This window comes from Moschus berezovskii, chromosome 27 (genome assembly GCF_049115385.1).
Source record: "Moschus berezovskii isolate FMDL1 chromosome 27, NW_MosBer_1.0, whole genome shotgun sequence".
In the NCBI taxonomy this organism is placed as follows: domain Eukaryota; kingdom Metazoa; phylum Chordata; class Mammalia; order Artiodactyla; family Moschidae; genus Moschus; species Moschus berezovskii.
The window spans coordinates 22,097,123-22,123,357 of NC_142486.1; the positions used below are offsets into that span (position 1 = coordinate 22,097,123).

The window sequence follows — 26,235 nt, forward strand, 5'->3', positions numbered from 1 at the left end:
AATGCAGGAGACCTGAGTTCAAACCCTCAATTGGGAAAATCCCCTGGAGAAGGAAATGGCAACCCACTCCAGTATTCTTGCCTGGAGAGCTCCATGGACAGAGGATCCTGGTGGACTACCGCTCATGGGGTCACAAAGAATCAGACTCTACTGAGTGGCTAACATTTTCACTTTTCACTTTCATACCAGCAATGGAACTTAAAACTAAAAGTGTTATACCATTTACATTAGCACCCCCAAAATGAAATACTTAGATATAAATCTGACAAATATGAAAGAAATCAAAGATAAACTAAATAAACAGAGAGATATTCCATCTTCATGGACAGGAAAACTCAGTACTGTCAAGATGTCAGTTCTTCCTAACTTGATCTATAGATTCAACACAAGTTGTAACAAAATTCCAGCAGGTTATTTTGTGGGTATCAACAAACTGATCATAAGTTTTATATGAGAAAGATGAAAAATAGCCAATGCAATACTGAAAAGGAATAAAGTCAATGGACTGGTATTACTTGACATCATGACTTACTATAAATCTACAGTAATAAGACACTGTGTTGTGTCTATCAATATATGAGATGATGGATATTCACGAAACTTGTGACAGTCATTTCCTGTTATATGTAAGACAAATCATGCTTTACACCTTAAACTTATTCAGTGCTGTATGTCAATTATATTTCAGTAAAACTGGAAGAGAAAAAATACACCGTGATATTGACAGAAGGGTAGACAGACAGATCAGTGGAGTAGAATGAAGAGGCCAGAAATAGCCCCACATAAATACAATCAACTGATCTTTGACAAAGGAGCAAATAAAGTGAGGAACAGGTTCAACAAATGATATTAGACATCTACATGCCAAAAATTAACCTAGATACAGATCTTTTACCTTTTACAAAAATTAATTCAGAATGGATCACAGGGCTAAAAGTAAAATGCAAAACTATAAATTCCTAGAAGAAAGAATAGAAAATCTAGGTGGCAAAGACTTTTTAGATACATCATGAAAGGCACAGTACATGAAAGTATCATTGATAGGCTGGACTTCATTAAAATTAAAAACTTCTGTTCTGCCAAAGACATTGTCAAGAGAATGAGAAGACAAGTCATACATGAGAGAAAATATTTGCAAAAGGCATATCAAACAAAGGACTGATATCCAAAACGTACATAGAGATCCTAAAACTCAGCAATAAGAAAACTAACAACCTGATTTAAATATGGGCAAAAGACCTGAACAGGTACCTCACCAAAGACACACAGTCGACAAATAACCAGGTGAAAAGATGTTCCAGATAATATGTCATTAGCAAATTGCAGATTAAAATGAGATACCACTATACACCTACTGGAATGGCCAAAACCCAGAACACTGACAATGCCAAATGTTGATAAGGATGTGGAGAAACAGGAACTCCCATTTCTTTGCCAGTGAGAAATTAAAATGGTATAGTCACTTTGGAAAACATGTTGGCAATTTCTTAGAAAATGAAACATACGTGTATAATGTTATCCAGTAATTGTGTTCCTTGGTCTTTACCCAAAGGAGTTGAAAACTTGCTGCTGCTGCTGCTGCTGCTAAGTCGCTTCAGTCGTGTCCGACTCTGTGCGACCCCATAGACGGCGGCCCACCAGGCTTCCCCATCCCTGGGATTCTCCAGGCAAGAACACTAAACTTACGTCCACACAAAAACCTGCACATGATGTTTATAGCTGCTTTCTTCATAATTGCCAAAACCTGGGAACAACCACGATGTCTTTCAGTAGGTGAATGAATAAACAAGCTAGGGTACATCTACACAATGGGATATTTATTCAGTGCTAAAAAGAAACTAGGGCTTCCTTGGTGGCTCGGGCAGTAAAAGATCTGCCTGCAATACAGGAGACCCGGCTTCGATCAGCTATCAAACCATGAAAAGAAATGGAAGGATCTTAAATGTGTACTACTAAGTGAAAGAAGCCAATATGAAAAGTATGATCCCAACTGTATGACATTCTGGAAAAGGCAAAACTATGGAGACAGTAAAAAGATCAGTAGCTATCAGTGTTGGGGGGAAGGAGGGATGGATATACAGAACACAGGATTTTTAGGGCAGTAAAACTATTCTGTATAATACTGTAATGGTGGACACATGTCACTGTCCATATGTCATTATTCTATGGGTTATTTGTCAAAATCCATAAAGTATGTAACACCAAGCACAAACTCTAATGTAAACTCTGGACCTTGGTGATAAGGATGTAAGCTCGTGGATTATGTACCACTCCGGCTGGGGATGCTGATAGTGGAGGAAGCTGTTTGTGTGGGAGGGCAGAGAATTTATAGGAGCTCTGTGTACTTTGTGCCTAATGTTGTTGTGATCCTAAAAGTGCCCTAGGACTTCTGTGGTGGTGCAGAGGATAAGAATCTGCTTGCCGTGATTTATGTCGGAGAGTGTTTTTAGAACTGCCATATGATCCAGCAATCGCACTCCTCGGCATACACACTGAGGAAACAAGAATTGAAAGAGACACATGTACTGCAATGTTCATTGCAGCACTGTTTATAATAGCGAGGACATGGAAGCAACCTAGATGTCCATCTGCAGATGAATGGATAAGAAAGCTTTGGTACATTTACACAATGGAGTATTACTCAGCCATTAAAAAGAATACATTTGAATCAGTTCTAATGAGGTGGATGAAACTGGAGCCTATTATACAGAGTGAAGTAAGCCAGAAAGAAAAACATCAATACAGTATACTAACACATATATATGGAATTTAGAAAGAGGGTAAACTTAACCCTGTATACGAGACAGCAAAAGAGACACAGGTGTATAGAACAGTCTTTGGGACTCTGTCGGAGAGGGCGAGGGTGGGATGATTTGGGAGAATGGCATTGAAACATGTATATTATCATATGTGAAACGAATCACCAGTACAGGTTCGATGCATGATACAGGATGCTTGGGGCTGGTGCATGGGGATGACCCGGAGGGAGGATACGGGGAGGAGGGAGGTGGGAGGGGGGTTCAAGAAGGGGAACACATGTACACCCGGGGCGGATGCATGTCAATGTATGGCAAAACCAACCAATATAATAGTGTAAAGTAATTAGCCTCCAATAAAAAAAAAATAAAAATAAAGAAAAAGAATCTGCCTGCCAATGCAGGGGACTCGGAATCGACTCCTGGTCCAGGAAGATTCCACAGGCTGCTCCACAACAGCTAAACCAATGCTCTAGAGCCTGTGAGCCACAACTACTGAAGCTGATGAGCCCTAGAGCCCACATGTGGCAGCGGCGGAAGCCGGAGCAGCCTACAGCCCGTGCTGCACAACCAGGGAAGCCATCACAATGAGAAGCCTGTGTACTGCAAGGAAGAGTAGCCCATGCTCACTGCAACTAGAGAAAGACCAAACAAACGCAAAGAAGACCCAGCGCAGCCAATAATAATCATCATCAAAGTGAAAAGTGAAGTCGCTCAGTCGTGTCCGACTCTGTGACCCCGTGGACTGTAGCCTACCAGCCTCCTCGGTCCATGGGATTCTCCAGGCAAGAATACTGGAGCAGGTTGGCATTTCCTTCTCCAGGGGATTTTCCCGACCCAGGGATCGAACCCAGGTCTCTCGCATTGTGAGCAGACATTTTACCCTCTGAGCCATCAGGGAAGCCCAATAATAATAATCATTTTTTAAAAAACTGCTCTAAAAAGTGTCAGATAAACAAATGAATAAATCCTCCACTACCTCACCATCACCATTTACCTCGTAGTGAAACCAGAGCAATAAAGAAGGGCTGCAAGGACCAGTGGATTTGGTCTCTACCTGCTCACTCTGCTCCAGTCACACAGGGAGCCTCCTCATCAGACCGAGTGCCAGACCTGCTGCACTTCAGTGCTTCTACACTCATTGTTCTTTCTCCTGGGAACACTCCTACCGGAGAGCACCCTGCTTCCCTCCCACCTTCCTTCAGGTCTTTATTCAAATGTCACCTACTTGGCACCTTATATAATAATGCAGCTTTCCCCAAGCCTTCCTGTTCTTCTTGTTTTATTTTTCGCCAGAGGACATCTCACCAACTAACACACTATGTATTTTACTTAGCTAATTTCTTGTCTGCCTTTCTCACTCTAGAACATAAGCTCTGTGAGAGCAGAGGCTTCTGTTGTTTTGTTCCCTGCTGTTCACTGCCTTATCACAGAGCCTAGGATGTGGCAGGCTCTGGACAATGTTTGTCAACTGAATACATGAATACCTTCATGAGTGTTCTCTCATGCTTCCAGACATTTGCCACACTGTTTTCTCTGCCTGGAATGACATTCCTCTGGGTTCAGAAGAGAGAATCCACTCAACCTCCAAAATTCAGCTCAAGAAACCTTTCTTTTGCAAAGGGCTCCCTGACTTTAGGCAGACAGAAGTAGGTAGGACCCTCTTCCCTGCATTGCCACAGTGTCCCGTTATCACCAAAGGCTGGTGGGGCCTTAGACAGTGTTTTGCAAGCTGTGGGGCTCCATGGAGACTACTTATTTATCTTGTATCCCCAGCACCTTTGAACCTGGCAGATAACAGCCAGCTCTCAGAAACATTTGTGGAATGAAATGATAAATGAGTGAATGACGTAGAAAAGCAATCCATAGGTAGTTTAGTGTGAATTATGTAGACATTTGTAGCATACATAATTTAAAGAATACCCTTAAAGGCTTCCCTGAAAGTTCCATTGGTAAAGAATCCGCCTGCAGTGCAAGAGACCCCGTTTTGATCCCTGGGTCAGGAAGATCCACTGGAGAAGGGTAGGCTACCCACTCCAGTATTTTTGGGCTTCCCTTGTGGCTCAGCTGGTAAAGAATCTGCCTGCAATGTAGGAGACCTGGGTTTGATCCCTGGTTTGGGAAGATCCCCTGGACAAGGGAAAGGCTACCCACTCCAGTATTCTGGCCTGGAGAATTCCATGGACTGTATAGTCCATGGGGTCCCAAAGAGTCAGACACGACAGCAACTTTCACTTTACTTCACTTCAAAGGTATTCCTACTGAAGTTTGTTTGACATTAATACTTTTTATAATAGTTTACTCACAACCTGTAAGTTAATGACTTATACTGTCCAAAGTCTGAGATATCACCCAGTCATCAATGTAAAAGGTTGAGTTTGCATTCACATTTCTATTACATTGTTCCAAAGTGTTTTTTTTACTCTACCTTTTGTTTGGGTTTCCATATCCAAACTGGTTTAGCCTTGAGAGTATCACCATGGGAGCTAAAGACTGAGCAGGTTTGGTAAATAAAGCATTGATGCCAAAGACCATGGAGAAAAGCGGTGACCTGGAACAGAAAAAAGTAGCAGAGGTCTACGTCACACACAAATTACATGTATGTATACATGTAAGTGTGTAAGTGTATATACACATACATAGTGTATGTGTATACACTATGTGTATGTAAGTACCAAGGACCTTTCTGACTATTAAGTCCTACTTGAGCCTAAATAGACAATAATAGAAACAACCTATAAAATGCTGACCATCATCTGATAATGCACAGTTGTCATAAACCTGCATTGAACAAGTCTGTTTATCCAACAGAATTTTCTCTTTCTGCCTCTGAGTCACATTTTGGTGATTCTCGCCATATATCAAACGTTATCATTATTATGCTATTTGTTTCAGTGATCTGTAATCAATGATCTCTGATGTTACTATTGTAGTTGTTTGGACATTTCATTTTTTAGCAAGAAAGAATTTTTAAATTAAGGTACATACATTTTTAGACACAATGCTATTGCATACTTAAAAAACTACAGTCTAGTATATACACAACTTTTACATGCATTGGAAAAACAAGGAATTTGTCACTTGCCTTAGTGCCTTATTTGCTTTATTGCACTGGTCTGCAACTGAACCCACAATACCTCCAGCAACAACATGTATTATTTCACATAAGCCCCACAACAATCCTGTGAGGAAGGTATTATCACTCCTGTTGTAGGGCTGAGAGGACAGACTAGCTTCTCCACAGACACGCACCTAGCAACTAATAGAACTGGGATTCACACCTAAGTCTTCCTCCTCAAATTTTATAAAGGATTACTTTAATACATTCTCAGTGAGAATCCTGCCACATCATTTTTTGATAATTAAGTTACATCATATAAAATAAATCAAGGGCATTGCCTGAATAAACTGAAATTTTGTCTGTGTTTCAACCAATGATGGAAAACTTGCAACTAAGAAAGAAGAGAAGAAAAAGGGGAGATGAAGAAAGGGAAGAAAAAAAGAAAAGGAAAGAGAAAAGATGAGGCCAGAGAATTGGAAGAAGATGGATCTGACCATAAGACCTTGAGTTTCATCCCTCGTTCTTCAACCTGTGCTTACATTACTCTGGGAAAGTTAACTCCTCAAGAGTTTTAGTTTTCTAAAGATGAGGATAATTATGATTTCATGATAATATAAAAAGATAACCGCCATCAGTATCCTCCACTAGACCATCCAAGTCACAAGGGCAAGGGTTATATCTGCTTTGGCTTTCTGATTAAGTTCTTATCTGACATGTTCTTAACTGACAACACCAGTTGACTGAAGCAAAAAAAAAATCATTTTCAGAAGAGGAGACATTGACCATTCTATTTCAACTTAACTATATTCATTCACTTATCTTTTTTTTGAGTACAGGTCCACTGATGAAAGTGCTATGCTATCTTTCTGGCACATATACTATCCATACAACAGGATCTATGGTTTCTACCATCAGTTATAGAGAGAACCTAAAGTTGTTTACAAGGCATTCTGAATACAGAATACTTTTAGAATTTTCTATTTCCCTAAACATTTAAAGTTCTCAAGACATCAGGTATGATAGTAAATTTTTTATACTTTATCATGTCTTTCTAAAGCATTCAACTTAGTTTTCATAGAAATGTTTAATTTCATACATATATTTCCTAAGTTTATAAAATATAAGTGTAACTACATGTAATTAGGGGGCTTTCCAGGTGGAGCTAGTGGTAAAGAACCGGCCAATGCAGGAGACATAAGAGTGGGTTCGATCCCTGGGTTGGGAAGGTCCCCTGGAGGAGGAAATGACAGCCCACTCCAGTATTCTTACCTGGAAGATTCCATGGACAGAGGAGCCTGGCAGGCTCCAGTCCACAGGGTCGCAAAGATTTGGACACGACTGAAGCAACGAACTGAACTGAACTGAACTGAAGCGACTTAGCACAGCACAAATGGAATTATAATAACAATTGCACCTGACATTAACCTATTTGAAACAAAAAGTACTGACTGTTGGTAAGGATACAACTTATGGGAGCAGAAAAGCATGTGTCTCTTCAAGAATAGCCATTCAGTTAGAAGCATCCAGCATGGGCATAGGAGAATATGTTTTTAGGAGGGATTTGCTACTACAAAACCTGCTGTATTGTATCCTTAGCATTGACCACAGGGCCTGACATACAGGAGGCAATCAATAAATATTTTTTGAGTCAGTAATATCCACCACACACAGCTGGTATGAGACTTGAATGAGCAAAAGCCATACAGTGCTTGTACACACTGGCATTTGGTAAATATCGGTGCCCTTCCCTTTCCAACTGTTTGAGGCATTTTATTCATTAGTACCCAGTTTCATTCAAAAAGTATTTGAGTGTTAAAAGATGTTAACTGACATTTCTTCTTGTTAATTTAAAAAAAAAAACTGATTTATGTCTGTCATTTTTCTAGGCAATCAGGGGCATAGTTCTGAAAATATGACTTAGCAACAAACTCTGAAACATGGAAGAAATTATTTGAAGAAGAAATCACCAAGTTGGGTTGTCAAAGCTTCCTTCAATTTAAGTTACATTAAGAGACATATTTTGTCAACAAAGGTCCAACTAGTCAAGGCTATGGTTTTGCCAGTAGTCATGTATGGATGTGAGAGTTGAACTATAAAGAAAGCTGAGTGCCGAAGAACTGATGCTTTTGAACTGTGGTGTTGGGGAAGACTCTTGAGAGTCCCTTGTACTGCAAGGAGATCCAACCTTTAGTCCATCCTAAGGAAATCAGTCTTAGGTGTTCATTTTAAGGACTGATGTTGAAGCTGAAACTCCAATATTTTGGCCACCTGATGAAAAGAGCTGACTCATTTGAAAAGACCCTGATGTTGGGAAAGATTGAAGGCAGGAGGAAAAGGGGACAACAGAGGATGAGATGGTTAGATGGCATCACCGACTCAATGGACATGAGTTTGGGTGGACTCCAAGAGTTGGTGATGGACAGGGAGGCCTGGCATGCTGCTGTTTGTGGGGTCGCAAAGAGTCGGACATGACTGGGCGACTGAACTGAACTGAACTGGAAAAAAAAAGGCCATGCAGTTTCTACTAAAGCTAATACAGACTGTGCTGGTCTTAATACATTCCTCTCTAATCCATAAAATAGAGCACATATCAGAAAATATTTGTCAATAAAGTGAATTTTATGGCTGATCTAAAGCATTTATAATAACCATACCAAAGAACAAAACCTCTCATCATCAGCTTACACTTTTTCAAGTAAAAAAAGGATAAGATGGACCTTGATTTTCAATTTCTTGTGATGCTACAGAGTAAAGGTCACTTTGCCTGATCATCCAGTGCAGTACAGTAAGTCCCTTACATACGAATGAACTGTGTTCCAAGAATGCATTCATAAGTCCAACAAAGTTAGCCTAGGTACCCAACTAACTCAGTTGGTTATATAATGCTGTACTATAATAGTCTGTAATACCTTTCACACAAATAATACATAAAAAACAAACACAAAACATAAAGAAAGCATTTTTAATCTTATAGTACATTACCATACAGTACAACAGCTGGCACTGGGTGAACAGCAAGAAGAGTTACTAACTGGAGGAGGGAGAAAAGATGAGACAAGATGAAGCTGAAGGATTGTCAGCAGTAGGAGGGCAAGCTGAAATTTCACTTAGCCTGAAGCTGATGCACATCTGTGAACGTTCACAACTTGAAGGTTCGTACGTAGGGGACTTACTATATTATAAAATAAAGCTATTTGAGATTTCACTTTGGTTTCTGAGATTTAACCTTGTCGTAGCACCAGCCGTATGAAGCTTTGGGATGAAAAATTACCATGTCCTCTCGAAAGCAGGGACAAGTTGCCCAGGGTGAACAACTGTGACTATCTTATTATGTTCTGCTCGCTGACTTCCGGTGCTGCTTCTTATGACCATCTCTCAGTGACGTGATTTGTAGTGGCAATATAACAGATACGGAGACACTAATGTGTTCTCCCTCCATGTGATATCTGTATAGCTAATATTTGAAAAATATACTTACTGCCGATTGAACTTCAGTAAGTCTGCATCGACCATGTCAGCCAGTGGCAGGTTAAATAAGCAAAAAGAAGCTTGCACAATCACCCTAGAAACAATTGTAAAGCACACATATGAAAATTCGATAACTAGGAGACACAAATTAGTTTAAAAATCAAATGACAAAGTTGACATTTGGTTTGCAGGAAAGGAAAAATGAAATAATATGGTATAAAAATAAAAATATATTAGGCACACACTTCTATCCTCCCAGAATGTATCTATGAATATATAATTCTCTTTTAAAAATAAGTACATTTTGAAAATTTTACTATGCTTTTTACTCGTTCTCAGTTGACTACCTGTTCATGAAATCTGCTTAAATTATGAATAGGTTCTAAAGAACAAAACATGCCATGGAAATTCATTACTTTTCTCCTTATTTTCCTTTTTCCCCTCCTTTTCCCCATGTTTTTCCCTATAGTTGATCACTGCCTTAATAAATACGAACTTTAGCTTCATGAGCATGGTAATAATGACATGGAGTTTTGGTTTAAATTTTAAACCGAATAAATATTTTGTAAACTGTACAATAAAACAAGAAGTGAGAATCCACTTTCTCCCATTCACATTAATATATAATTTAAAAAATTATCTTTGATAACAGAAGTCAAGTACAGGAGATATTTTAGACTTTTTCTCAGTTTAACTTTAAAATCTACTGCTTATGTTTGCTAATTGTTTATCATAAGCTAAGGAAAAACAATGAGATAACTAAAATATTGCATATTGTAGTATTTAATAACATAAATTCCAGGGCTTTCCTGGTGGCTCAGTGGTAAAGAATCCTCCGGCCAATGCAGGAGACTCGGGTTCAATCCCTGGTCTGGGAAGATCCCACATGCCACACAGAGCGGCCAAGCCTTTGCACCACTACTGAACCTGTACTCTAGAGCCCAGGAGCCACGACTGAGCCCCCTACTGCGACTACTGAAGTCTCAGAGCCCTAGAGCCTGTGCCCTGCAACGAGAAGCCACCGCAGTGAGAAGCCCACGTGTGTCAGGTAAGAGTAGCCCCCGCTTGCTGGAACTAGAGAAAAGCCTGTGAAGCAACAAAGACTCAGCACAGCCCCAAAATATATATATATATATATATACATATTCCAATATATTTTAACTGGAGAAGCGTTTAGAAAGTCTTCTAGTTCAACATCACACCCAATACAGAAATCTTTTGGTATCAAGAGGAAAATTAAGAACTACTAAGGGACATAAAACATTTTAATTATGATAGAAGAAAGAAAATGGGGGAATGGTTTAAGTAAAAAAAAAAAGCAAACAAAAATTTTCATTCTAAAAAATCACTATAAAAATGTCTTTTAAATATGACATAACCAGAGCTACCACTGTAGATTTACAGAATAGTTACCTATATGGGGTTCTAAGTCTTCAGGTTTTACAGAGATCACTGCTGCTGCTGCTAAGTCACTTCAGTCGTGTCCGACTCTGTGTGACCCCATAGACGGAAGCCCACCAGGCTCCCCCATCCCTGGGATTCTCCAGGCAAGAACACTGGAGTGGGTTGCCATTTCCTTCTCCACTACTTTGAGTTAATTACTATATTTGCCACTTCTGATTTACTCAAAATGCAGTTAAGTCTTCATGAAAAGTTTCTCAAATTGTTCCAACAGGGACCTGGAGTTAGATTTACTAGTTCGTTCACCCAAAACACATTTTCTAAGGATCAACTATTTGCAAGAACTGTAGTAGATAATGGGGCCACAGTAATAAGAAACTAGACCTTGTTCATAATAAAGCTCAGTCCAGTGGGGGCCAAAGGCAGTCACAGACAGGAGGATCAATGCTACAGCAGAGATAAGCGTGGGGCATTGGGGTCATTCAGGAGGTACACCTAATCCAGGTGAGGAAATTGTGGAAAGCTTTCCAGAAAGCACGTCCCTGAGCTGCAGCCTAAGGGAACAGTAGGAGACAGCCGGGTTAAGAATGGTGAAAGCTCCTCAGGCATAGAATGCTGCATGTTAGACAAGGAGGTGTCTGAACCTGGCACTGCAGAGTGTTTCTCTAGGGCAGGAGTTCGTTGTAAGCAGAGTAACAAGAAATGGAGATGTCGCGGTAAACAGGGCCTGTATAACAAAGGACCTCATATGTTATCATTTTGCATTCTATCCTGAAAGCAGGGAGAAGCCACTTAAGATTGTTAAGCAAAGGAATGATGCGCTCTTCTCAAAGCAACTGGGGACTAGGGGCAAGGGGACCATGTAGGAGGTTATATGGAAATCCAGGTAGGAGATGACAAAGACCTGAGCTAAAGGAATGGCAGTGGGAACAGAGAAGGGATGGATTCAGGACATATTACAGAGCTAAACGGTGAAGGCAATGGCAACCCACTCCAGTACTCTTGCCTGGAAAATCCCATGGATGGAGGAGCCTAGTAGGCTACAGTCCCATGGGATCGCGAAGAGTCCAACACAACTAAGCAACTTCACTTTCACTTTTCACTTTCATGCACTGGAGAAGGAAATGGCAACCCACTCCAGTGTTCTTGCCTGGAGAATCCCAGGGACAGGGAAGCCTGGTGGGTTGCCATCTATGGAGTTGCACAGAGTCAGACACGACTGAAGTGACTTAGCAGCAGTGGCAGCAGGGAGCTAAAACTATTAATAATTGGTAGCTTATTAGATGTAGGAGACAAGAAAGGGATAGCAAAGACAACTTCTTAGTCTCTGACCTGGGCAACTAGATAGATGGTAGAGCCATTTCCCAAGATGGCAAAGAACATCTTTTGGGGATAAGATCTTTATTTGGCAGCGGGATTTGCTAAACGATGCACTTTAACAGGTTAGAAAGAGGAACTAGACTTTACTACAAAACTTAGCATTAGAAATCTCTGCAAAAATGAAGACAGAAAAGTGGGCTTCCCTGGTGGCCCAGTGGTTAAGTCTTCACCTTCCAGTGCAGGAGGTGTGGGTTCAATCCCTGATCAGGGATCTAAGATTCCCATATACTTCCTGGCCAAAAAACACCAAATATAAAACAGAAGCTATATTGTAACAAATTCAACAAAGACTATTTTTGGTTAAAAAAGGGGAAAAAAAAAAGACTCCACATTAAAAAAAATCACCCCCAAAATAAGAAGACAGAAAAGTATAATGACTGCCTAGGACTGAATACGAAACACATTTCAGATCAAAGCTGTTTCACTGCTTAAAAGGAAATGGCAAGATCTACTGTAATTTGGGGATTGACACTGGCATTTACTTACATGATAACAGTGAGATACAGAGCCAAAAAGTAATAGTACTGCTGTCCGAGAAGCAACATGACAATGGAGGCTGTTCCTTCTAGGTAGAACGAAAATAAGATAATTTTATAGTAACCAAACTTCCTCAGCCAGGACTGGCTGATAAGTACAAGGCACTGAAATGGAAACAGATGGGCATTACATTAAGATGGAATCCAGTGAAATAGGTTTACTCTTCCTGACAACAAAACGAACATTCTCAGCAAAAAATAAACCCTGGTCATAATATTGCTTCTGAATCATAATATCGGTTGAAACACACAACTAATACTACCTATCATGGTTAGAAGTGTTATTATCCATTTATACCCATAAAAGTTGACTAATATACTACAGAAAAACAAAGAAACAGCTATTATTTCCTATAAAATGAACAAAGTGGGAAATAGTTTCATACATTTTTATTTTCACACTAACATGAGGAGGTTTTAATAAAACCAACTATGTTTTTATTTATTTATTTGTGTCAGGTTGCAGCATGTGGGATCTAGTTAGCTGACCAGGGATCAAACCCAGGCCCCCTGGATTGGGAGCACAGAGTCTTAGCCACTGGACCACCAGTTCAGTTCAGTTCAGTTCAAGTCCTTAAAACCAACTAAGAAAGAACCATCACTTTGAAACAACCAGCATTGCTTTATTGTAATGTGAAAAGGCCACCTCAAATCTAAAATAAATTCAGATTTTAAAATTGGGGATTAAAGCTCAGAATTCACATCGCACACAGTAGTGAATAGTAAAAATAAACATTTTACTATTCTTCTTAGTAAGAATTTCAGATATATCTGAAATGTACTTTTTTATCCTAAAATCAAGCACCAGAAATTAACAATAGTTTATGATTGTATCGACATTTCTTCTGTTTGTGTTTCTTGTCTAATCTCATATAGTTTCATCTTTCTAATAGATTCATGTTGAGAGTTCAATTACATTTTTTCCTACATTTCTTGCTAGCAATGAAAAAGTTCATTGTTCTAGACCAAAAAGTTAGTGCTAAATATACATATGTACGTTAACAAAGATTAGAAGATACTCTTTGTTTTCAATTTAAAAAGTACATTGTTTAGCCCTGAATCATTTTCACTAACTAAATGTACATACAATTAGAAGAGAATTTTTAATGATGTAAGTATAATAATAATATTCTTTAACAAACATAAGGGTTTCCCCCCGACTGATTTTTTGGTTTACTTCTCTACTTTCAAGGAACAGGAGCCCTTTTTTTCTGGATAGTAAAACGGTGATTGAGAGGATCCACACCATTTCTCAGAGTTCTGTAAGATAAAGTATGTAAAACAGACCAAGTCCCCTTATATTCCTATATATAATAATAATACTGTAAATTTACACAGTTCCACATTTTGAAATGAAGCTTCTTGTTCTCAATCTCCAACACAAAATACTACACAAGATATAAGAGTAATTCTCTAAGAAACATGTGACAAAGTAGACAGTGCAAGATTTTGAAACCAGATTCCTTAGTGTCAACCACAAACCGGCACTTGCCGTGGGTGCTGCCGTCTACCTCTAAAAGGATTAAATCAAGTTCTCTGGAAGCTGTTGACCTCCAACACTCCCCTGAAAGGTTTAGAGTGAGAGCAGAAATGAGGCACTCTGTGCTCCCAGGAAACTGACAGGACAAGTCTTCAGTAGTAAGACATTCTCAGGAGCTGAGTCAAATTCTTGTATCTCCTCATACCTAGAAAAGCACTAAAGTCCTTCATAGTGACGACTGTTTTTTTGTGACTAGCGGAAGCTTCACAGGACCAGCAGAAACTTTCTAAAAAATAAGCATGCTTGATTGCATGTACTCCCCCTTTACCAAAATCACGTATATACTGTCCTCTACCTCTTTGGAACAGTTTCTCAGAGTTGTCTCTCAACAACTCAGACAACAACCTGAGTTGTTATCTCCCGGGCAGCACTCCTCATATTGCCCCAAATAAAACTTAACTCGCAACTCTCATATTGTGCATTTTTCTTAAAGTTGACATTGGGTTGAAATTCCAGCTCTGTCACTTTTACCAGCTTACTTTACATAAGAACCATTTCCTCCTCCCTCTAGCACTCCCCCTCTGTCTGTCTCTCTCATCATACAAAGTACTTAATAATTAGTAGTTGTTATAATTCTGTCCAGTGTAAAAATATATGAGCCAATGATGAGTAATATAACAACAAAAAGAGACTATTTTTTCTTGTACTAAAATACAGCCTTCCACAGACTGAGGATTTTGGCTCTTCATTCATGTGTTTATTAAATAGAAGCTTGTGAATAATGTGTCCCAGCACAAGTGTTAGCAAACAGATGCCAAAGAAGCTTAAATCAAAACAAGGATAAAGGCAGTGCTGTGTTTACAGTGAACATTTAATAAATATTTGCTGTACTGAGATTTAATAATAAAAGTTAATATTTCTAGAATGTTTATTTTGTGCCAGGAACTGTTTCAAGAACTTTGCATGCCTTACAAAGTTAATTCATTTAATTCTCATTATAATCTTTAGGCACCATTTTTATTTCCATTTTACAGAGAAGGAAACTAAGACACAGAGAGCTTGAATAACTTGGCCAGGGTCACACAGCTAATAAGACGGGAGGCAGGCTTCTCCCTGGCAGCCTCCATGCTCCTAACCCATTTACTATTCTGCCTTTTGGAGGTTAGTGGGATGTGAAAGAGTCACAAACCTATTAAAACAGTTATTACAGAGAAAGACCACTTCCTCATTCTTCTTTCCTTTCATTTATTCAACTCCGTAAAAGAAAGCTATGGGGTAGACACTCTGAGAAAATGAAAATGCAGCGCCTAGCCTTCATTACCAGAACCAACAGGCAGTGTGCTAAAGTGACCTAGCCGAATAAATAACAGCAAATACCAAAGAGCTGTCTTTTATGCTCCCAATAATTTATAGGTGTCACTTTTCGAGAAATCAAGAATAAAATTTAAGGCAATTTTGGATTTCCACTTTATAATGATTTTTTATTGAGATCAACAGAAACACATATTAGTATGAAGGTTTGAGAAAAAGAATCATTGAAATCTTTTGGCTATACTTCTCTTAAAATTTAGTAGCCAAGAGAGACTGGAAGAAAATATTGCTGAGCATACATCTAAACATTATACAATTCAATTTTTTATTTATTTTTCTTAGTTTTTGACATTTTAATTTCTTTTGAATACAAGTCACTTTTTGCAAGCTAGGAGGCAGATCAAGCTAAGGCAGTCCAGTCTCTAGAGATCCAGGCCAATTCTTAAAATCTTCAGCAGAATGACATTAATACAAGGTGCTAACAATAGGGTTATAAACTCTATAAATAATAACCATTCGTCTACATTTCTTCCTTAGGAAACAGCCAAAAGTCTAGTCCATAAAGGTATGATATAAAAACATCTTGATCTACACAGGACAGAATGACCCAAATTATATGCTGGCCAACCTATCAGTGAGCCAGATCACAGCTGGCCAAGGATTGGTGTACAGAGAAAAGTGTTTACATTTTGAAAATTTGCTTTGAGGTTTAAAAAATTCCTGCTGCTGCTGCTGCTAAGTCACTTCAGTCGTGTCTGACTCTGTGCAACCCCATAGACAGCAGCCCACCAGGCTCCCCTGTCCCTGGGATTCTCCAGGCAAGAACACTGGAGTGGGTTGCCATTTCCTTCTCCTATACAATTCAATTTTTTAAAATTTGAACAAATAATTTATCAAAAAGATATATGCATGGCAAGTAAGCACATGAAAAGATACTCAACATCATTAGCAGTCATCAGGAAAATGCAAATCAAAGCCACAGTAAGATACTGCTGCTTCACTCCTACTAATACGGCCAAAACTAAATAGCCTGATATAGTACTGATGAGAATGTGGAACAACTGGAAAACTTTACATTATTGGGAGGAATGTAAAAGGTGCAACCACTTTGGAAAACACGCTGTCAGTGTCTTCAATAAACATACACCTACCATGCAGTCCAACTATTCTACTTCAAGGGGTTTACCCACGAGAAAGAAAAGAATACGTCCCTACAAAGACATGAATGTTCATAGCAGCTTTGTCTATAATAGCCAAAAACTGGAAACAACCCAAATGCCCGTCAAAAGGTGAATAGGTAAACAAACTGTTGTATATCCATACAATGGAATATTATTCAGCAATAAAAAGGAGTGAAATATTGATACCACAACAATGCAACAGAAAAAAATGGTACATATTATATTATTCCAGGTATATAAAAATCTAGAAAATAGAATTAAAGGGACGGATTACAAAGAGGCACAAACACAATTTGGAGAGCAATGGGTATGTCTATTACTTTGATCGTGGTGATGGCTTCATAGTACAGACATGGGTCAAAATGTACCAAGTCATATAGTTTAAATACATGTAGTTTACTGAGAGTCAATCATACCTCAGAAAAACCATAACCAAAAAACTACCTTATTTCAACTCATACATATTTTTTTTTAATGAAATGTGCTAAAATTGACTGTAGTGAGCCTTCCATGGTGCCCTGCTGCTGCTGCTGCTGCTGCAATCTGGGTCCAGTCTCTAGTTAAGGAACTGAAATCCTGCAAGCTGCATAGCACAACCAAAACGTTTTAATTTTTTTAAAAAAGTAAAACTGACTATGGCAATGGCTGTATGTGTCTGTGAATATACTAAAACCCACTGAATTGTCTACTTTAAATGGGTGAATTAATAAGTATGGTATGTGAGTTACATCTCAACAAAGCTTAAAAATACCCATGTGTGTGTGTGCTCAGTCACTCAGTCCTGATTTTTGTGACCCTATGGACTGTAGCTCGCCAGGCTCCTCTGTCCATGGGATTCTCCAGGCAAAAATAGTGGAGTGGGGTGCCATTTCCTTATCCAGGGGATCTTCTTCCCAGGGAGCTAACCCATGTCTCTTGTGTCTCCTGAATTGGCGGGCAGATTCTTTACCACTGTGACACCTGGGAACTCTTCAAAAAAAAAAAAAAAAACTTAGGTAAGAGTTTAACAAACTTGTTTCTGCCTGGAGAAAAGGAGATACTATAGCAAAGTACATGATTAAAAGTGAAAATGTATATGTAGCCTAGAATCTGATGATAACAAATAGAGACAAGAATTCAAGCAGCTCCCCATTCTGGGTCATTGAGCACAGCAACAGACAGCTTGAAAACTCTCAAACTGCCATTAAGGGAGAGTATCATTTTATTATGTACACATGGTACCTGGGACTATATCGCTAAGCCAAAACTGATACTCTATTTGGTAACCTCTGCTAAACAGACCATGAAGAATCTTAAAGTGCACAACTTTAAAGGCCTCTGAGCCTCTCTTTTTTCATTTGGAAGGTTTTTCTCTCAAAGATAGTTGTCAGGATTACACAAGATAATGGTAGTTAGGATTACACAAGATAATGTATATGATGTACTTGGCATAGTCCATAGTACACAGTAAGCACTCAAAAAATCTGAGTTCTCAATATTATGGTATATACAATAACCAAACTATGATAAAGGCCTTGAGCTAATGGCAGAAAGGGAAATTCTATTCCATATACTTTGCTTAAGAAAGTGTGGCAACACTTAGAACATTTCAGAACTATTTCTATTCCACAGGGCTTAAATCTTTGTAAAAGTTAGTAAATAGTAAAAACTCATCTAAGTTATTCAACTTACTCTCTGAAGAGTATAGATTACATATTTTAATTGTGAAAACAGGAAAAATCCATATCATAGGCTAGGTCAAGTCATATTTTTGGAGGATAGATTTAGGTTAAGGGAAGCAATTTTATTCATGAGTTCTCCAAATCGTGTAAAAAACAACAGGCTGGTATATTTTTTGAAGGAGGACACATGCTCTACAATAATGGTCATGGTCATGGAATTTTACTAACACTCTGGAATTCTAGGACTTAGTTTTTTAGCCAAGTGCTTTTGAAACCTGCCTTCAGGAATCCATGATCAAAAATAACTCTTCTTCCTTCTAACAGCCAGAGGAATCTTAAATATCAGGATAAAGTAAAATTACATGCTCACAGGAAGTCATGCATTTTCTTCCATAACTCTGCAGAGGTTTAAATGAGGAAGCTCAAGAGGACAAAATTCAAAAGCTAAAATAGTAAAAACATCACACAGCTCAGCTTTTATTGGGTTCTCCTTCTTTTCTCCTTTGCATCTCTTGTTTCCATCATATTCCTACTGAATCTTGTCTAATGTAGGGACTCTGAATCTTTGGGCCTCTTAATAAATCTGAATCATTTTTTCATTACTGATACAATCAGGTTTTTAATTCTCAGCCAGGTAAGTTGCTAGTCGCTAGGTCATGTCCAACTCTTTTGAGATCCCATGGACTGTAGCCCACCAGGCTCCTCTGTCCATGGGATTTCCTGGGCAAGAGTACTGGAGTGGGTGACCTGAAAACTGCCATTTCCTCCTCCAGGGGATCTTCCTGACCCAAGGATTGAATCTGCATCTCCTGAAATGGCAGGTGGGTTCTTTACCACTGAGCCACCAGGGAAGGCCCTAGCCTAGGTAAGAGTTATATCTTTAATCCCTGTAGGAAGATACATGAAGAATCATCACATACCTGTGGGCAGATAAAGCCTGCCCCATACATGATGCTCCTTACGGAAGAAGGAAGAACATCCGTGGGAATGAGGTTATCAACAAATATCATCATGAAGTTACTGAAGAAGGTTAAATGGAAGACTTGGAAGAAATTCACCATCAGAAAAAGGCGAAAGTTTTTCTGGGTCAAGATTTGTCTCATCAATGAGATGACGGAGGTCCAAGGGAGATCCTGTACAGTTTCTGAGAAAAGGTTTTCCTCGGGGCTTCTTTTAGGTTCTAAGTGACTCATGTGGTACATGCCACTATAAAGGCTGGCAGTAGCCAAAATGGCAACAACAACAGCTATGACCTGAAAGTTGAGCAAAATTTCCATGTTATCAGAGACGAGGCCACAGAAAAGGATACTGGTAGATCCTACCAGTGACGCCACTTGGTTGATTTTAATAAGCTGAAGCCGACTTTCATATCTAGTGAAAATTTCTGCAAACAGTACACACTGGGCTTGCTGAACAAAGGTAAGAGTGCTATCAAAAGCACATAATGATACCACCAGGTGAAGCCCACTAAGCCAGTCACCTTCATGATAGTGTTTCCAGGGGAACCAAGGAAGCAAGAAGGCTGCTGCATATAAAGGGGCACCATACAAAACAGAACTGTGACGATTGGAACAGCAGTCAGCCTTAGAGTTGTTGTGAAAATACCCCGTCAGGTCGTTAAGAGCATTCCAGATCATTAAAATCATCTAGGAGAAAAAAAAACAAACCACAGGATTATTTTAGCGTGGTTTACACTGATGAAAGTAACTTGAATTTTTAATTAATATGAAGTAACCCAAGTTGATCAGTTGGAAAAAAAAGTCACTGCATCCAGAATCTGTAGGAAGTATACATACTGATATAATAATTTCAGCTAATACTACCCCAAAACCAGAGTGCATCCACTTTGTGTTTAGGCACTGAACAAGTTTTTACATGAATTATTTCATTAAATCCTTAAAACAACCCTATGAAGTAGGTACTATTCTTATCCCTTCTTATAAGGAAACTGAGGGTCAGAGAAGTTAAGCCATTTGCTCGGCTAATAAATGACTGAACCAGGGCCTGAGCCAAGGCAGATGACCCTGGAGTCCCTGCTTTCAATCATTATGCTACTCTGTCTCCCCACAAGGCACATGGCCACGCCTTTGCAAAGAATGATGGCCTGTTTCCAGACCATGGCACTGCTGCTGCTGCTGCTAAGTCACGTCAGTCGTGTCCGACTCTTTGTGACCCCATAGACGGCAGCCCATCAGGCTCTCCTGTCCCTGGGATTCTCCAGGCAAGAACACTGGAGTGGGTTGCCATTTCCTTCTCCAATGTGTGAAAGTGAAAAGTGAAAGTGAAGTCGCTCAGTCGTGTCGGACCCTTAGCGACCCCACGGACTGCAGCCTACCAGGCTCCTCCATCCATGGGATTTTCCAGGCAAGAGTACTGGAGTGGCTTGCCATTGCCTTCTCCATACCATGGCACAGTTTTACATAATTTCATTTGGAAAGGTTAAAATATTAGTGTTTGCTATCTCAAAATGGATAAAACACTTATTAGATCAAGGATGTTGTTGTTAGTAATAAACAAGTAATATTATAAACCACATGGGTTTTTAAGACCATGAACTCTATCCATCCTGACCACCTAATTGGTAATGAGTTACAATTTGTGAATATATGGGCCTTTTCGAAGCATAGAATATCTTAATAATAATTCTAATTTTTCCACATAAGGAATTTTTCCAGATAACCAAAAATGTATCCACTAAACTCTGTCATTATTTATTATAATTAGGATATAGTTGCTTTACAATGTTGTGTTAGTTTCTGCTGTACAAGGAAATGAATCAGCTCTATGTATACATATATCCCCTCCCTCTTATCCACCTCCATCCCACCCATCTAAGTCACCAGAAAGCACTGAGCTGAGCTCCCTGTGCTATACAGCAGGTTCCCACTGGTTATATGTTTTACACATGGAAGTGCACATCAGTTCAGCTCAGTTCAGTCGCTCAGTCGTGTCTGACTCTTTGCGACCCCATGAATCACAGCACGCCAGGCCTCCCTGTCCACATACGTCAATCTAAATCTTTGGATTCATCCTAACGCGCCCGCCCCCACCCCACCCATCGTGTCTACACATCTGTTCTCTACATAGGCATCTCTATTCCTGCCCTGCAAAAAGGTTCATCTGTATCATTTTTCTAGATTTAACATATATGCATTAAAACTGTTTTAAGTGACCATCTTTTAAAAGTCTCTTTGCCTTTAAACAGAGGATCTTGGACATGGATAACTTTTTCTTGATAACTCTTTCAACTTGTGAAGAATCAGCTTTTTGGAAAATCACAAGGCACAACTAAAAGGAGACACTTTCCTCAAGTTAAAGGACAACAAGGGCTCCATCTCACCTGGGCTTGGTAAAAGGCCACTTCTGAAACCTTGTACAGATGTAAAAAAAGCTTTACATAGTAGAAACTGAAGACAGAATTTAGCATTTCAGTCCCTAATGTTATTAGAGAGAATGCCCAAGCAATGGGTTTGATATTTAAAAATGTCATTTTCCATGCAGAGGAATTCTTCTTCCTTTAGTTTAAGAGAAAAAGAAATGGTTAACATTCACTACTTGTGTACAAGAGCTGATGGGTAACAAAATTCCACCAGATACTAGTTAACTTTAGTTAAATAAAAGTCCAAAAGCACTAGCTGTGAATATCCAACCAGATTTAACACTTTACTTTCTTAATCCACTTACTCGACAATTTTTGAGACGTTGCCAGGAACACTGTTTTGCATAGAGTGTGGCTTTACTTGAATATATATTTTAATATCTCTTCTAACTTATAAAAGTGAAATATATCAAAGAGTTTAGACATGTTTAACTAGTGACCAGGGAGATGTGTTTATGGCATTATTATCCTCTTTACTTGGGAGGGCGCAACAGAAGAGAAACAATGAGGTAACATCCTCGAGTAGTGCCTGAAAGAAAGAATAGAAGCAAGCCTTTCGTATTAGTATAAAGTTGTCCATTCAGTAGTATGGACTTGCATTGGGAGATTCATTTTTTATCTTCTCTTGTTGATCTTTTGATTCTCTTTTGATCTTACAGCCTATGTAACTTTGGCCCAAAGGACATGGCTAAGAGAGGTATAGAAAGAACTCATTTGGTCCTTGCTGTCATGTAAACCTTCCTCTTAAATCCGGCCTATTGTTTTACCCATCCACGGACTTGATTGATCCAACTGGAAAGCAGGAAAAGGTTAACCAAGCAAGAGGTAGGGATAGACTCATCTTGCTTTTTAAATCTGGACTATAGTTTTAAGATAACACCAGAATTTTCCTCTTTTATAATGGTGTGTGTGTGTGCTAAGTCACTTTAGTCATGTCCGACTCTGTGCGACCCTATGGACTGCGACCTGCCAGACTCCTCTGTCTGTAGGATTCTCCAGGCAAGAATACTGGAATGGGATCCCTTCTCCGGGGGATCTTCCCAACCCAGGGATGGAACCCATGTCTCTTACATCTACCTGCATTGGCAGGAGGGTTCTTTAACAGGCAAGTCTCCAAAATCTTACTCAAGCAGAGAACACAAATATTCAGTTAATTCGAGAGATGCTACTTGTTTAAATAATCCCTGGGAATTAAGCAGGCACCTCAGTCTATACAACCCAATTTCCTTGGGATGCGGAGAGCAAGTTATAAGGGGGAAGTGGACATTTGGCTCAAATGATCAAATTACCTAAGTCCCTGAGCTTCATTTTGCATCATGTAGATGCAAGAATGATTTCAATTCTATAGGAAGTAGAGAATTATCAAAAAGGGTTAATAAATCCATTTGTAGATCAAGCATTGTCTATAAACAAAATACAGACTATCTGCCTGTTTGTGTACTCAGTTCAGTGCAGTTGCCCAGTCGTGGCCGACTCTTTGCGACCCCACGGACTGCAGCACGCCAGGCTTCCCTGTCCATCACCAACTCCCAAAGCCTGCTCAAACTCATGTCCATCGTACTTACTTGTGTACTAGCTTTCTTAAAATGTCTGTAGATTCTGCTGTAATGATAAAATACATATATATCAACTTCTTTGTTACTATGCATGCTCAAACCTTTGAAAAATACAAGTACTATTATGTGGAGATGAACCAACATTTTTGGCTATGAAGGTAATTCTTCAGTTTGAAAAAGCTGGGAACTACTGCTGAAGACCTCACTCTAGGGACTTACTTTGGGCATAAGTGAGAATGAAGACTGAAGCCGAGGCCACTGGTTACTAAGAGAGCCAAAAACAAGGAGGTCAGGAGAACCAAAAGCCAAGATACAAATTTGTTGTTGTTTAGTCACTAAGTTGTGTCCAACTCTTTTGTGATCCCATGGACTGTTGCCTGCCAGGCTCCTGTGTCCATGGGATTTCCCAGGGAAGAATAGTGGAGTGGGTTTCCATTGCCTTCTCCAGATCTTCTCAATCCAGGGGCTGAACCCGCGTCTCCTGAATTGGCAGGCGGATTCTTTACCATTGAGCACCAGAGAAGCTCTACGACACAAATTTAGCCCAGCAAAATCTAGGCACTCTTCTTTTTCTTAGTTTTATTTCAGGCACGCTAAAACAAGAAGCGTGCCACACCTTCTGAACTGATCTATCATTAAGTCAGAAGGCAGGTATTTATAAACTCAGAATTTTGCAAGCAATCATAAACTTGCTTAGCTGAGTTCAAATTTTTTAAAAAGATTTTGAGTTAAGCACCCATCTTGTCTGAAACATAAAGTTAATGTCATATATCTATATACACACATATATGTATATATATGGTGGATACAAAGTTTTGATAACATTATAAAAAATTCCATAGCCTGAACTTCTGTTTATGACAAAAGGAAGTAAATATCTTTCTTATTTCCATCTGCAAAAAGAACTATTGATATTGTGTTTTATTTTCATTATAATAAATACTTATTTCAGTAGGTATCAAACTGAAAACCACCACTTACAACCACTTTAAAGTGAACACTACTTAAACTCTCACTTGACTTTACTATAGCAACAAAACACCAAAGAACAAGAATAGTAAGTATATCTTTACAAGCAGGAACAAAGGATTTCTGAACCTGGTTCTTCTTTAATACAAAATGTTTTATATAGAAAAGTTTAAAAGTAGCAAAATGGTGTAATGATTAGGCTGGGAACATGCACTAAATACTGGTGAATTATTAAATGAAAACCCAAAACCCTCCTTTCAGAATCAATTCGGGTTGTTATTGTTAACCTATTGTTAAACCAAATAATAATGTTGCTGAAGAGGCTGCTTATGATTGCTTCTCAGCTATGACTACATGGACTCTAAATAACGATGGAGACCCCTTGAAAGCAGGGCTTTTAGCACTGAAAGCTAACTTGTCTTTTTCAGTGCAATTTTTGTTCAAGCTTTTCCGGGGGGGAAAAAGAAGTTCCCCCAGTGTCCTTAAAAAGAACACACTAATACTAAAAGGCATAAAGTCTGGTGTGTTGGGTTTTGTGTGGACTTTTGCCATTTAATATCATCAATAACTTTAATTCCTCAGATCGTTCTTTTTTGTTTTTGATTTGCAATTGCTTTTTGAAGAATGCTAAAGAACATTTCAATACAGTTTCCTGTTTGATTTGGAGTCAAAATAAGCTTTTGCCATGGAGAAAGGGTTAGCATTTTCAGTTACTAGTGGCTATGAAAGATGAGTCTCTTGAAGGTCAGAGGCATGATTCCGGCCCTTCACTTTCAACAAATCACCATCAGCAAATCCTAAATCCAATCATCTCTCTTTCCAAAGAGCTTTATCTGTTCAGTTCCGTTCAGTCGCTCAGTCATGTCCGACTCTTTGCGACCCCATGAATCACAGCACACCAGGCCTCCCTGTCCATCACCAACTCCCACAGTTCACTCAAACTCATGTCCATCGAGTCGGTGATGCCATCCAGCCATCTCATTCTCTGTCTTCGCCTTCTCCTCCCGCCCCCAGTCCTTCCCAGCATCAGTCTTTTCCAGTGACACACGAGGTGGCCAAAGTAGTGACTTGTAAATTAAGATAGTTATTTTCTTTTGGCTGTGGACTAATACCTCTACCAGAATAAGGGCAGTTAGGGCAGAACAGTGAACCTAGTTTATTTCTTAACCTAACAATAAAAATAGATCAGTAACATTTTACTTTTTAGTGTGCCTGGATTTAGAAGAAAAGGATTTGTGAGTTTACCATTCCTCTTTTATCACCTCTGAAACGACTGTCCTTTCTAAGCTTATTGGCAGGCATTCTACCATAGCTGTCTTCTGTCAGCTGTACCTTTACCATTACATCAAGGCTAAGAACACTGACTTTCTGATCTGTCACCCTATTTTAGAATTTTTGTGTTTTGTCTGCAAGGAGATGGTAAAAGCCACAACCTACGAGCGGTATTTATTTTGGTGTGTGCAAAGAACAGCTTTCATTGTCCTACAGGCCATCAAACGCTAGGGCTGCATTCTCCTCTCTACAGGTGTAATGTCACGACTCCAGATGCTTAACTTGTGATCTCTCTTTTTAAAAAAAAAAAAAAAGTGTGCAAAAACGCTTGCAATTTTTTTCTCGGGAGTAGCTTCAACTGCACCTTCAGACGGGTCTGAGGCCCACCGTTTCAGGAGCAGTACAAATGCTTAGCGATTTGGAGGTGAGGGCTCAGATATCAAGAAGAAAAAGAGTTAACTGCCTTGAACTTCCGACCGATCCTCGATTTCCCGGCATCAAGCAGAGCAAATCTGGGAGTCAGAAGACCAGCAGGGGTCGGCGGGGCAACGGACCTCAGGGTCCCGGCACGCCTCACGCCTCGCGCCCGCAACCGTCCGCTGCTCGTAGACCGTACTTCTGACCCTCACGCCCACTTAGCCCGTCCACCGGCCGGGCAGCCGGGCACCCACCACAGGGGCAGCGGAGGCCTCCACCTCCCCACCCCAGCTCGCCGAATGCACGCCCAGAAGCGTTTAGAAGCGAGGAGAGGGCGGGACCTTCGGCCGCACCCCTTGGCCTTTTCCCGCCTTCTTTGTTTCCTTCGGAGTCACCATTGGCTGCCT

The 26,235-nt window shown here is 39.6% G+C and overlaps 1 protein-coding gene and 1 long non-coding RNA gene across 3 annotated transcripts in view; one reads left to right on the forward strand and one right to left on the reverse strand.

Moving 5' to 3' along the window:
• LOC148773665 (uncharacterized) overlaps positions 1-9,420 on the forward strand; it is a 51,230-nt gene extending 41,810 nt beyond the window's left edge. The window contains exon 6 of the long non-coding RNA XR_016036615.1: positions 7,704-9,420. This is a non-coding gene — a long non-coding RNA (uncharacterized LOC148773665). The remainder of the gene's footprint in view (positions 1-7,703) is intronic.
• Positions 1-26,197, reverse strand: part of LOC129545447 (solute carrier family 68 member 1-like) — a 46,470-nt gene extending 20,273 nt beyond the window's left edge. Inside the window, exons 1-6 of one of the 2 annotated variants that reach the window (XM_088833120.1) lie at positions 25,577-26,197; positions 21,576-21,750; positions 19,156-19,881; positions 12,553-12,707; positions 9,296-9,379; positions 5,185-5,307 (exon numbers count right to left, since the gene is read on the reverse strand). In XM_088833120.1, coding sequence (XP_088689246.1) covers positions 5,185-5,307; positions 9,296-9,379; positions 12,553-12,707; positions 19,156-19,881; positions 21,576-21,750; positions 25,577-25,632 — 1,319 coding nt within the window. In that variant the 5' untranslated portion in view covers positions 25,633-26,197. Of the gene's footprint in view, positions 1-3,813; positions 3,890-5,184; positions 5,308-9,295; positions 9,380-12,552; positions 12,708-19,155; positions 19,882-21,575; positions 21,751-25,576 lie in introns of those variants that run through there. The other variant, XR_016036613.1, reaches the window with a different exon arrangement.
• Between the last annotated feature and the right edge of the window lie 38 nt (positions 26,198-26,235).